This window comes from Bombus impatiens, unplaced genomic scaffold, assembly GCF_000188095.3.
Source record: "Bombus impatiens unplaced genomic scaffold, BIMP_2.2 scf_0102, whole genome shotgun sequence".
NCBI classification, from domain to species: Eukaryota; Metazoa; Arthropoda; class Insecta; order Hymenoptera; family Apidae; genus Bombus; species Bombus impatiens.
The window spans coordinates 1,940,142-1,955,287 of NT_176521.1; the positions used below are offsets into that span (position 1 = coordinate 1,940,142).

At 31.5% G+C, this 15,146-nt stretch overlaps 1 protein-coding gene across 2 annotated transcripts in view; it reads right to left on the reverse strand.

Annotated features, from left to right (window-relative positions):
• The window catches only part of LOC100749394, a 61,378-nt gene that overhangs the window by 11,056 nt on the left and 35,176 nt on the right, over positions 1-15,146 (reverse strand). For both annotated transcript variants that reach the window (XM_003486174.4, XM_012395048.3), the window contains exon 2: positions 2,612-2,817. In XM_003486174.4, coding sequence (XP_003486222.1) covers positions 2,612-2,817 — 206 coding nt within the window. The remainder of the gene's footprint in view (positions 1-2,611; positions 2,818-15,146) is intronic.

Genomic DNA, 15,146 nt, shown 5'->3' on the forward strand with positions numbered 1-15,146 from the left:
AAATATTTAATTCGACGAATACAAGTGAGGTTAAATCCAGTATTACACCAGTTTCCACCTAAAAACAGGGTGAGCATACATCAGCTCCAGAATTAATCTTGTCGAAAACAAAGTTTCCCGGCGAACATGTATTCGTATAAAAAAGAGGTCGTATCGAAATTTTTGTTGCTCCATATATTACTCCCCGTGAAGTGGTAGGTGTGCGTTACGATTTATCGATTCAAGGGGTTGTCCGTACTTTCCGCCGGTAAAATCTAATTGGAAAAGCATTGCGTGCATGAAAACGCTCCAGTGGTTAGTCGGTCGATCGTCCACGTTGGTTCGTGTACATGGAATTCGTGACGTCGCGTAAAGCCCTTAACAGATTTTTAACTTGCATCGAAGCGTTGATTTTGTGGCGTCCACTCGTTTCTTTTCTCTGATACGCGTTCCGCACTGCACGCGAACACCGTGTGCTTTGTTTCGTATTGTATCACTCCTATATAGCTCCTAAATAGTTCTGAAATAGCTTTGTGGGATCAAAGAAAGTTGTACTTTTTATGGAAGAAAGATACTTTCGATACGGATTTCGTGACTTAGTCGGACGATAGGATAGAAGATAATTTTTCAGTGATTTGTGAAGATAGCTCATTGTATAATTTTGAAGAAAAATGTTTATTTTATCATTCGTTTTGAAACTATGTTAACTCTTTCAGACTATCATGGGGCGAAAGTTCATTGTAATGTATGAAGATTACAGGGAGAGAACGTAATGGGTATGTTTTCTATTTTTTACAGAGAAAGTAATTTTGCGATTCGTTATGCTGTTCATTCATCTTATTATCAAATTTGGGTTTCTTTATTCTCTTCAAAATTAAAAGATATGAATAGATAATTAAATTTTACGTAATAAATAAATCGAATTAAAGTAGTACAATAGTTTTAAGCGTAGAATTGCTTTGTTGCTTCGATGTATTTAAGAAGGGTCGATAAGAGAATTCAGAGGATTGTTTCAAGATTTCGTTAAATTAATTAAACTGTCTAAAAGAACATGGTTTACACCCGGAAGCTTCGAGCAGTTCCAACTAATCAGGATTTCTTCCAGATCAGCCAGTCGTAGCAACGGTACATTCTGCTTGGTCACCAGTATTTGTGCACGCTTTTAGCAAATTAGAATGTGACTGACGAAATTTTAACGTTCTATCGATTGTTTGTATACTAGAATGGAATATATGTTTTTGCATTTTCTTAAAAATACCCATCCTTCATTGATTTCCTTTTTTCTTTGAATTTTCAATGCTTAATATATAATAATGATTGATAATAATATTTTTTATGTTCTATCTTTATTTCTTAAAGTACTTGGAAGATAATAAACTAATTTAAATACTTATCTATTAATTCAGATAGATGGTAATACAAGAAAGATATACATATTTCGTATCTTCTCTGTTCCCTGTTCAAATGTTTAATTCCTGACAATTTCATCCATTAGAAAGCTCGCAGCAGTATAGAAAGTACAGAGCAATATATCTGTTTCGAAAGCTTCTCTAATCAATGTTTCGAGTATTACCCTCACATAAATCGTTGCCACCCTCACTATTCACGGTACAGCACCGTAGACATAAAAAAATTAGTCAATACGATTTAGCAGTTAAAAAATAATTCTTGAAAGTCAAAAGCTAACGTTAAAACAAGAATTATTATTATTTATATTAGTTTCACAGAATTCAAAATTATACTTAAATTATGTTTTACGTAATATATAGCAAATGTATTTCTTTCAATGACACCAAAATATTGAAGATATTTGTTCTGAAAAATTTTGACATGAAATTTATAAATTATTCTTTAATTATGTATGATATTTTAAAGATAGTTAAACATTGATAACGAAGATACTGCTGTGAAGAACATTTTAAATTAAAAACTATGGGTAACAAAATGTCAATTGGCCTGACATAATTGGGAAGTTCATTAACAAAGCTAGGAAATGAAAATTTCGTAGATGTTCATGCCATGAAAAATACAGCGAATACAGGGTGTACATTTAATTACTTAAAAGATATGGTATATGTGCTCGTATATAGGTATGTAGTCTGTCAGGTACAACTATATAATAAAGTAGGACATGAATGGTACTAACAAACTTTCACGCTTAGCGAAACTTGGGGAAATATAATCCGAGAGACTCACTTCCGTTTCCTCGGTTCTCGACGATTGCACGTCAGGTGCGAATGTAAAACGTGATTCGCACAGGGTCGCCTTCCAACTTTTAATAAGTAAGAAATTCTGGGAGTGTTCCTAGCTCGAAATAACTCGACGACAATTCTCTGAGTAGCGTCCAGCAGATTACTGTTGCGAAATCTCAAAAACCGCCTTATTTAACCAACTTTAATTAGTGAAACAACCGATTATAAGCCATCGTTTAGATATTTTTCAAATCTTAACATAAAAACATTGAAATATTATGAACTTATTAAAACAGAAATAGAATAATTTATTTAAGTAATGTAAATCAAATAATCGAAGGGAAAAGATCATCTTTGACATTGTGCAATTTTATAAAAATAAAATATTTGTGAATGATACTGAATATTATATGAATAGATCGTAAGACATGAATACTTACAATGACCTTATTACCCAATTCACCAAAAGTACTTGTCGGTGGCAACTCTTTAGGAACGTATCGAAAAAATTCAGAACCTTTGTAGTACCATTTCATTACGTATAAAGTATCTGATTCTAAATCGTATCCGCAACTCATATTGACAGTCGTGCCAGCTGCTACAGCCAATGGAATATCGATAGATATATTCTTAAGTCCGCGTACACCTGAAAATAAAATAAAACGATATGATTGTTCCACTAGCATTTATATACATATAGTAATATATGATACAGTACGAAATTTGTTTCTGTATATTTTGATGCAAGAATTATATAATACAAAAATTTCTTATGAAGATGATTTGTATGTAAAATGTTACGTTTTATGAAATTGTCTATAAAATAATATTTTAGTCAGATTTAGGAGTTTTGCTTAATTTAATTCAGATTGACATAATTGTGTTTGTCTATTATTAGTCGTTTTAATATACTTGAATTCTCTTTCTATCTCTTCGCCCCATTTACTCTTTAGGATACATTCTCAAATTTTTTGTGAATTAAAAAGATCTAAATTTTAGCATTAAATTAACCACGTCGTAAATATTATTATTTAGTAAAAAATCGAATATTTACTTTTTTAAACAAGTTTGTCAGATAAAGGAAAAGCTCTCCTATAGAAATTGTAAACCTTCCTTTAAGGTATACAAAGTTAAGCGACAAGCATTTATCCTATAATAACTTAAACAGACAAGTACTTACGAAACTTTCTACGTAAGCTTAGCAACGTCAGCGTCGACGTTATTCGCCCATGGGATTACATTCCCAAGAAAAGAATTGCGTGAAAAGGGTAGGAAAAAGTTTCGACATTGACATCGATTTTTAAATATTACTCTAGGGAACTATGCGGTTTTACTCGTTTTTCAGATGGTAATAATACGCGTTTTCAACTTTTGTCGCCTAATATTTCCATATACGTAGAAGCATCTAAAACTTTCTATTGTGTTAAATTCTAATCACGGATAAGGCTTACTCTCGTGAAAGTTCCACACTTTATCTTTAACTGTGTGAATTAAAATTTACATTTACCTGAAATGATAGTTTTCATGGGAAATATGAAACCATATTCGTTGTTATAGTATCATGATATTTACGAGAAATAATATGCTGTAAATATAAATGAGAGAAATAATTATGCCCCTGAGATTGCTTTTTCCTTTAAAGGAAACATAATGTTTAATAGTTAAAATTGTATTTATGTGCTGTTGATATTTAAGATTATGTATTTTAATTCTTCTTGATTTCTAGTAAACTGTTTTTACATTTTAAATTAAGACTTCAGAACATCAATTATTTTAGCATTTACAATTATATTCTTATGCATTCTGAAAGTAATAGACTAGAATTCCTGGATATTTTAAACTTAAGTATTAATTAAGCATAATTTTAACCTTTTCATTCTCAAAATGATTACAAACATTTGTCTGTAATTTTTCCACCTAATACGATCATACGACAGATAAATGATTCCCATAAATATTTTATAATTAGGAACATATAAGGAAATAAAATAAAACCATATCCATAATTATAATATATAATTGATTAAATCAATAAAAGCCATGTTCTTTTTTATAATTCTAAATATCTAAACTTCTTCTATTCTAAATTCTAAATATCTACACTATCGCAACAAAAGGGTTGATATATCGACTGTCGTATGAAGTTCGATTTTATTCCAATCGAAATATTTTTTCTTAATTTCCTTTATTGTGGTTTGAAAATTGGATAATTTAAATAATTTTCAATCTAGAATTCAATTTTTCCATTATAACGAGAATAACTACTGATAAATAATTTTCTCGTTTCTTGCTTCTCCGAATTCAATTGAAACTTGTATGTACGTATTTCCAGAATAACAAGATCGCTGCGGTAGAGATCCAAACGGTACATCTTATATTTATGATTAGACTTATAACAGAATGAATATGTGATGCAACCGCCTACGGTAATGTTTGTCTATTCACGATAAGAGGATGTGCCATATTCCGAGCTCACAGTTATCGCCAACGGTTTGAAAACTTTGTCCGTTTCGTCGGTGTTTCGGCTTAAGGGAGGAAAAAAATCTGTCGCAAGTTAAACGTCTAGCTCGTGGATTTGCGAGATCAGCACGCGATGAACGTGAGTGGCATTTGCGATGCCAGACTAACGTTCTAGCTTCGTCATTAATTAACCGTTTTTCATGGAAACGCGAAACTTGTTAATTATTCATGATACAACGTATACAGAGCCAGGATACTGCACGTGTAACGTAATTAGTTCCTAATTGATCTAATAAATAATTATAAAGGTACCACATTAAGAAGCATGATACACGTTTCTTATCCTTCTATATTCCTTTCCCAATCTTACTGTGTTTATTATAGTAAATTTATTATAATAATATATTGCAGTAGCATATTATATAAATTACGTTCTTAATAGGTACAAATGTTTCGTTTTACGAGAACGAATATTCTCACCTGTTGTGAATAGATACCATTTAGACTTACGGAATTATAGAATATCGTTTTCATACATTGTCTAAAAATTCAGCGGTATCAGAACTATTTATAATAAAAAAGGGAATGGGAAAAATATCTAATTTCCACTAAATATTTAATCTAATGTTTATGACCTCACCTCGTTTGGATAACAATCTACCAACGTTCAAATAATCGACCGTTTATTCGAATCCATGTTCTATCATAGTTATCATAAAGCTTGGTGCGTTGGCAAAGGCTAATTAGATTAATGTAATGGTTACACAGGTCTCGGAATTGTGCATACATAGATGATGATCGTGTAGAATCAGTTGTTTGACTGAAGACACAGCGGGAGACGCACACATTCATCCGGCAGATTGTTTCAGTGAGATTTAAATACCCGCTGGTCGCTAATCACCTCGCTAATCCTTAATTACTGCCCTAGCCCGATTGTTATTCGCATCACGGGTTCGTGGAACACGCACCTTCCATTTTTGGAAGATGAAACCTTCCCATAAATAACAGTACCCCGAGACAATGGCGTTGCATAAACTCGCTACCTATATATCAACTCTTCTGCCCTTAAATTATCGCTGGAATAATAGGGCAAGCGTAGCTAGATCCCAAAATCGTTTTCCTTCACGACCACTTTGCCGTGTTCTTCGTCAAATTGCGCAGCCAAACGTTAAACACAGACCATTCGGGATTAGGTACACTACATTCTGTTATTTAGATTTCGAAACCCTCCTAAAGAGTTACAGTTTATATAATTGAAGTAGGTTTCAAAGACGACAGATTTTGTATGCGATTACAACCATTTTTTTCGTTAGGAAGTGAACGCATCGAAAAATAGATCCATGATATATATTGCTAATTTATAATTTATCTTTAGAACTGGTCATCTGCAATTTATCATTTTTATAAGTATTCTCATTCGCTAAATTTTTATTGTCTCATAATATCGTATGCGAATTTTACCAAGATGTAGACGATACCTTACAAATCGATTTAATCGTGATATATTACATTATTCTGTAGTTCGTTTGTAAAATGAAAGTGATAGAATAATCAATTTATAAAGGTAATTTAAATTCTAGAAAATCTCGAAAATATTATGCAAATCTGTTTGGAAGTACAATACAAGTTATTCAACTGTAGTTAGGTTAATTTATTTCCATTTTGAAATTGATATTTTACAAGACACCCACGATACACATCTTTGTAGTATATTATTATATAAAATTTTAAGTAAAGAAAATACTTCATTTATACTATTTTCGATACTGGCTAAATGTTATTAGCCGAACATACATTTAAACACTGTACTTATTTAAGAAAATAGTTTTTAAACGAGCAATTTTTCAGTAGATGAAATTACATTCCCAAGCAACAAAAAAGGTAATTTCCACACACCTCGCTGTGGGAATTGTTTCAGTTCACAAAAGAGGGTGTGTCAATGCTATAATTAGATCGGTGCTATAATTAGCGAACGAAATCAGATTGCGTAAAGGAAATCAGATGCGGAAAGGAAATCAGATGCGTAAAGGAAATCATATTATACCTACGGATTTCTTATGTTAAAATTTAATTTGCGCTCTTAATTGGTATACAGTTAGCTGCGGCAATTTCTACAATCATACAGGGATTTATGTAGTGTCTTTATTAACCACAAGACACAGTTGTCACACATTACGATAAATTACTTTTAAATGCTCGCTTATCTCCGAATGAAGATTTTGCAAACATTTTTAAGTATACGGCGATGCCCGTTGAATTTTAATTAGGCCTTAATTACTTATATATTTCAACGGCCATATGGCGTTAGCCCCTCTAAAAAGTCTTCAAAGCATTATGCATATCCTTGGCAAGATCCCTTACGGCCGCAAAGACGGAAAAGCCAAAGGCGTAAAGAGCTTGTACTTTGAAATGAGATTCCTTTCTTCCTTCAGAACTCAACTAAATGAAACCCCATCCCTAATACACCGTTGGTTGTGGGCCCTTTTATTGTTTTGTATAAAACCAGGAAAAAACGAGTGGAAGAGAGTCTCGGGAAATATTTGTTACAAAGAAAATATCGTACCCGGAGCGGTCTATACCATAATCTGCTTCAGCATCAAAAGAACACTGGAGTTACAGATGATAGTATGTATATTTATTGCTTTCATGTTATCAGGCATCTTGGTCTCGTATCCTTTCTATTTCAAAAGAATAATAGTGCTAATTAACTGAAAGTTATAACGATCGGCAAATAAACAAATAATATATGGTTACATTTATGAGAAGATGAGGAAAGATTTCGCCAAAAAATTATTCGTTTTATTTTTTCAACGAGCGAAAGATACTTGTAATGTTTCAACAAATATTTTCGAGTAAAATTAAGATAAGAAATCGCATACGTTAACAATGATCCTTTCATATTTCTTTCTCATCCTTCTAGATGTAAAAAGAAATGTTTTAACAATAATATATTTTATAGAAAAGATTCAATATGATCCAAGAAACGTAACAGAGTTCAATATGTAATAAAAGATAAGTTTTAAAATGTTGAGACGCATTTAAATACTTTCGTAATACACAAGAAGCGAGTTTAATAACGCTTAATAACGTCGAAACCCCTCTGATATGAATCCATGGAAAACTAGACATTAATTCTGACGATTGGTATCGATTCGGTGAAGAAAGTGGCTAGAAGGCGGCACGAGGCCGATCTTTTAATCCAACAGATGGAAGTGTTACGATCGACTTAGTATTGCTACGTATCCGGAACGGTGCCTTGGCCGTATTTAATTTCCAATGGAAATCGAGAATCTACCAGTCGAAGCGGGCTGGCTCAGTTAATATTGTAAGATTCAGAAGCGCTCGTTGAATCTTTAAAGTTTCGAACCCGTAGCGGGAGAGACGGCCAGCAATCGGAAGCAGAAAAAGGATTTCGCCGAGTCCAAAGCGATACGAACCCTCGAAATGGTCTTGAACTTTTATACGATGCTCGTAAAAAGTTTTATAATAAAATGTACACCGGAACAGACTATCGAGGATAAGTACCTGACGTCGTCTAGTCGCATATGAGTATTTTCAAACCGCGTCTATTTCCCGGATCATTTCGTGGTTTAACGTAGCACGTATCTTTGATGTATATCACGTACACCGAATAGCTTTTTTACGTTCGTTTTATACTAAAGCTTTCAAATTTATTGTATTTAATTGCTTTTAATCTTTCATCTCTATTTATTTCTTATGTTAGAGGAAACTCGGACACTTTTGTAAATATATAATAATAGCATGAGCTTGTACCGCTGAAGTATTGAATATTTTATATTTGGAATAAATTTTGAAGCTACTTCAATCTCTAATTTATGATGCAAGCTTCATATTTAAATATGTTCAATAAAAGTTTAACGTAAAAGAGAAATGAAATATCTTAAATTTGATAAATGCTTTTTAGATGTTAAAATATGGGCAATTGAAATAACTTGATTTAATCTTCAATGTACAATATTATATACAATTATTTGATTGGTATCTGCATGTATAGAAAGGTGCCAATCTATAAACTTTATTATTAGAAGAAATAATGAAATGGAGAAAATAAAAACAAAGTCCATTCCATGCGATTATGTGCTTATATTCCTGATTATGAAGTACTTTAATATATTTTCGGTTTAACCGGATATTTGATTCTTTCTGCTGCTTTTATAGCAGGCGTACAAAAATGTTTTAAAAACCAATTTAATGCTGATTTTAAGCAAATTTAGTGTACGTCCATTAAACGCGAATACCCAACGGTGCAGTGCGGTGCACGCTCGAAATACTTTCGAGAGATTTTACATGTTATTAATATTCTTAATCTCTAAAATTACTAATAATTTCATCAATTCTCTCTCTCTATATATAATTCTGCTTTGTAATATTTAAATAGTTCTTATCTAAATGCATGTATGAATTCAGAATGTTATCGTAAAAATATTTGAAACGATGTTTTAAAATACTGAAAAGTTAATTTGAATATCAAGATATTGAATAAAGAAATTTATAATTTATAAGATAAATATCACTTTTATTTTCATGAATATTTTATTTCACTTAATAAACTAGTAGCTTTAACTCAGACAAATATTTATAATTTACTTCTCAAGTTACAATATATTTTACGTACTATACACCTTCCTTAATTAATATTCTTTTAGTTTGCATTTGTATATCTATTACAATTTTTCATAACAATAATTAGTAAATTATTTTACATATATTCTTTATTGTATATAAAAATCTTAAAAAATTAAATAAACGTTTTGTCAATGAATACAAAATAAAATGTTTCGTAATAAGTACTTTAAAGTTGAAGTAGTTTAATATTCGTAACATAGTGATGTCTTCTTACGCAGACATTATGTACGCTAATTGTAGAGATTTATTTTCACATTATGGATACGTGCTTGCAGGCAGTAATTTAATCTGTATCGCGCTATTGTTCTTCTATCTCCAAGGAGGAAGTTTACTGTTTCAAAGTACAAGCTGTGTTAACTGTTTGCGGGAATATTTTTCTCTAAATAACACGCGAGGTCGCTTTATGTTACACAATAATTTCTGACTAATGTAAAATACAAGCTACAATTAACGCCATTTAATAAATTTTATATAAATACATGAAAAGTAAATAACATATGCGTAAATTTAATAAATTCAGGAATTTGATATTTTTTCTTATTATTTTGAGTATTTTATCGATAAAAATCAAAATGGGTCAAATCGTCAATCCAATCCAATTTATCATTCAGTCGAGAATAAACAAACTACTGGAAAAAGAAATACGTATTTCTGCATAGTCCGAATTGGTTCATCGTAGCAAAGTTTTGCTACAAGAAAGTCGGCGAAGTAAGTAACTCCTTTGATAACCTTTCTTTTCTTTCCTTTTATCTCTTTCTTCCATTCTCTTCTGATATGAACCCATCCTACTGAAACTGTTCCTATTGAAAACAAATGTAAGAAATCTCAATACAAATATACAGAATTTTCCATTTGTCATGACTAACAATTTTCCTATTTTTGTTGCTATATTTAATTTCCGCCACATTATATAGATAATTAGAATTGTTTAGAATTACAGAAGTTCTTTTAAGGAATACAGTCGATAACTACTTAATTTTTAGATTGCTACAATAAGAGCTATATACAGAGTTGTAAGTAATAGTTTAAGTAGAATTATGGTTTGAAACAAACATATTACGGAAATCTTGGAATATAAATTAAGGATGAAGTTTAAATGAACTGAAACACACTGAGACATATATACAGTTCGATACAGGAAGTTAAATAACTTAAACTTCATAAATAGCACTTTAACGTAGGAATTAAACCAATCTCTCCTTTAGAAACACTGTTATTTAAGTTATCTATCCGTATTTAAAACAAACATATTATTTTAGAATTACAGGTTACTATAGACTAGGCATAAAACCGAAACTAAATACAAAGCTAAAAAGAACTAAGATAAAACACATTGAGATATATACGCATACAGTTGTATAAAAGAAATTAAACAATTCTAACACTATAGATTGCAAGTAACGATATAAAATAGAATGCGGGTTTGATTATTAAATCACTCCTTGTTTCAGAAACAATTTTCTATCAACCGATCCATGTTTGGAACAAGCGTACTATGGATACGAAATATGCCACAATAGAGTTCCCAATTCCTCGTTGTCTTCTCTCGTATCAACCTCCCGCGTACCCATCCAGCTACCCTCAGTTGAAACCCTATTCTGAGCGAGCTTAACTTCGGAAGTATGTGTTGCGTGTTTGTATACGGTTGTGATTTACTCGCTTCCAGGGCTATGTATCTTCCTATGACTGGCTCCTGTGAAAACGTGGAGAGTGGCAATGCCAAGAAGAAAGCAGAGGGCGAAATTTGTCCGTTTTCTGTTGATGGTGTGCGGCAGTATAAATTCGTCTATGTATCAGTGGTGGTCTGTTGGATTGCTTTCGAAGCTTCCAGTAACGCGTTTGCCTTGCAGCATCGTAATCCTTGGAGAAGTTCATGCTGGTCACATAGTGCTGATACGGTTCCAGTTTCAAACTGGTGAAATTCTGAAAATCAGGATTTTCAGCGCTTTGCGGTTTAATTGAACCACATTTACTTTATTTTCACATTAACTCTTTGCCGACCTTCATTTATAATTTAATCTAATCTACTGGAAGTTAGGTTGCACAAATCATTTTTGGTGCTTTTCTATATGTCTTTATTATATTTTATTATATATATTATGTGTATAAAAATTTAATGCATAACTCACGTTATTGGTGTGTTTTCATGTTGCTTTATACTATGTACAATATGTGTATAAAGAAATTGAATATATTTTTAAATTATGTATTCATTTGAATAATTCTATATACCATTCATATTCAAAGTCTACTCATTACGAAGTTTGGAACTATTTGATAATTCATTAGTGTTAAAGAACGAAAAATTTGTGGATTACATTTATGTAAATTTAAATTTCATAATTTTCTTATTAAGTATAGATCCATACAATTTTAAAGTCAAATTTAATCTATAATGCATTCATATTTTATATTCCGCTTTATTCTCGTTCATTTTTATTGGAAATACATTAAATTCTCACGTGTTTAAATTTATAGTATTCAGTAGTTAAAAACACAATGTTTTCTCTAATTCCATAAGACGAGGTATTAAATTGTGAATAAAAATTATAACAGATGTTATATAGGTATATATACGAAGAATATTAATGGTAATCAATAAGTATACCTTAATAAGTTTACTTACTTATTGTAAAAGTACTTATTAAGTAAGTTAACTAACAATTAACTTACAACAAATACTTTTTCATTTTGTACATTAATTGCGTATAATTATATTACCAATTACGTATTCCTCTTCGCTTTGGTTTTACATGCAATCAAACTAGCACAATATTTTACAAAATATTTTACAAAAGCACACAGAATCGGGTTTCATTTTATATGGATTTTCAATTTCAATTTACTCAATGCATTGTAAATATTCATCCTATTTGTTTATATCATTTGTACACAAAATGTCTTTCAATATGAAATTTCAAACAAATTTCTAATCGAGGCAAATGTAAATTACCACTTACAATTATAATAATTTTCCATATGCGTGTAAAATAACGCTCAAACTTCCAGCGAAGTTTTCATTATCAATTTATTTACATTCTATTTAATTAGTAATAATAGCTATTTAATTACATTCAATTATTTTATTGTATAACGATATTCTCTATTATTTTGATTCCGCAATTGTTATTGTGTATGAACTTTTGCTTTTTATTGTATTTTTTATTTAATATAATTTTGCTTTGTAGATTTCATATTATGTGAAAATGAAATAAATTCTCTCTGTTAATTATTTGTAAGGTTTTTTGGAAAAATTGGTTGACAGACAAACCTCCCGCCTGCGATTGAATCATCAGCATAATGCAAACACGTTTTTAGTAGTGACGATTGGCACGTATACGAGATTCTAAGAGAAACCTGGATGGTTTAAAGCCATGAAAGTCTGGTTCAACAACCACGAAGGTGAGAAGAGTCGTAGAAAACATGAGAATATGAGTTCATTGTTGACTACGAAGGCTTGTAGACGTGTAAGGGGATTACACTTTATCCCCTCCACCCTATTGGTATAATATACAGCTATTGTTGCTGGGCTCGTTTCCTCGTAACTTCGTGTATATATCAACGAAGATACGCATATTTCTTTTTATTGCATTTTTGCACTCTCGAAACAAATAAAAATGTTACGTCGCACCTTTCCGGCATCTTAGGATTATTTCACAAACGACATTATGATATTTTATCTTGGCTTGATAAACAGCGTGCGTGAGAGGATGTGTAAAATTTCACGGAAGACAAGAATTGCGTCAATTAGAATTGTTATTATGTTGTAAATGTTTACTAACCGTTTTCTGACAAGGAACAACGATAAAATGTAAAGTTACGGAGGGAAAGTGCAAGAAGATGCATTTATGTGCAAACGTAATGCCGACAAATAAGGACATTCAGAATTAGCATTTAAAGTTTTGTTCATTACGTGCAATTAGATTCATTTTGTAGAGTGTAATTGTTGGCTAAGTTGATAGCGATTTATTTTTTATTAGATGAAAGGATTACGCTTGTTCGCTGGAAACTTGGTTCCATTCCAACAGCAGATTGCTAGTTTTTGCCATTTGGAAGCATATCTAATTAATAGAGTTTCTTGCGAAATTTCTTTTCAAAGTGATCCGCTACACACTATCTTACAGATATCTACAAGTTTTATTTTTATTCTGTTAGATGTAAATACATTTTTTTAGTATTTCTTATTCAAACATTGGACGTCCTCTTTTTATAATTATACATAACTAATAATTGTAAGAAAATAAATTTGGAATCATTACGTGTACCACGCAATCTACGAATTGTAAAAAAAATGTCAGTTTTTAAACTTTTGCTACCTTACAAATTTCCTTCGTCAAAAATTTACCTAAATGGAGAATATTATTACTAATACCCGTAATATTCAGATTAGAAGCAACATTATCAAGAGATACATTACAAGTAAAATTAAAAAAGCAATTTTAAAAGTTTGGTCCGTAGTGCATACTTGAAACAGTACAATAAAAACATCCATAATTCGACGTAACCCAGAGTAGCACAATTCTTTTCATCCGGCGAGTTATTGCGTAATGACGGAATAAACTAAAACAGTAGGCATTATCTGGAAACAGGGCGCAGGATATATTGGATCGTTCGGTCATCGTAAAACTGATTATCGATAGCGGATGCGGAAATGGAAGCTCTATCTGTACCACCTGTCGTTCATACGTTACGTTGAAACGAATGCTTCCTTCCGTCAAGATGACACGTGTAAATGCCCTCGATGCGTCGTCATTCGATGCGACAGAATAACACGCGTCTGTCACAAGATAAGCCGACGGAATCTGATGTTTCCTCCTAGAAACGTACGCGGTACAGGACGAAACAAAGGCGTTGCGGGTAATCATCGACAACTACAGCTCGTTCGCTACACCAGCTACTTACGCGTTCTTCCCGGTTTTTTTTCCGTTACGTGAAATTATTTTAACCTATCATTCTCGCGGAAGCGTGTAATGTTTATAGTGCAGGGATGTACGCGTGCAGTTTGATGGCGATTTCGGTTCTTCGAAATCGAATCGCGCTATTTCGGGATATTATTTTGTTTTGCATATTGACTAGGAAAGCAATAAGATTAATTTACAGCGAATTTCATATATTAGTAATTGATAATAAAATTACAAAAATTAGAAACACATTATTCATTTGAAACTTAAGCAGAAATTGTCATTTTATTTCACATACCGTTTAGGGGAGTAGCAAGCAGTTTAGAATAAATTTTATGCGTTAATGGTTCACAATAGGATCGCAATATAAATTAAAAACACATTATCTGATTGAAAATTATGTATAAAGTACGTAAAGTTTGAGATTACCTGTGTTGATGCTCACGCGTCGCAGTCGCAGTAGAATGGACCGTTCTACTTCAGACACTCGGGAACAACATCAGTAGAATTATAAATAAACAGACGTAATGAATAGTCATAATTGAAATGATTTTCTGTATTCATGTTAATATTATCGTAATCAGTGTTACGTTAAATTGTTGAAATCAACAATAAGTTGCGATTATATGTATTTATTATTTTGTGCTGTAAAAAAAGCTAGTAAGAAACAGGTATTACATTAGAAATCAGAAAGATGAAACAACTAATCTAATTAAATATTGCGAACTATTCAATCACAACTATTTATCCCAATTTTGCAATAATTTAGTTTCAACACTTAAGACATACTGATTCATAAAATTGTTTAATTACTTATAAGCATTTTGTTCGTGTCAGTTGTAGCGAATAATAGGAGAAATCAATTTACTTCCCCTCAATGCGTTACAAGAATCTGTTTAATTAAAATTTCTCCGACTCATCCATCGATATCTACTTCCTAAGTTTGCATTATTGAATTCGTTATTTC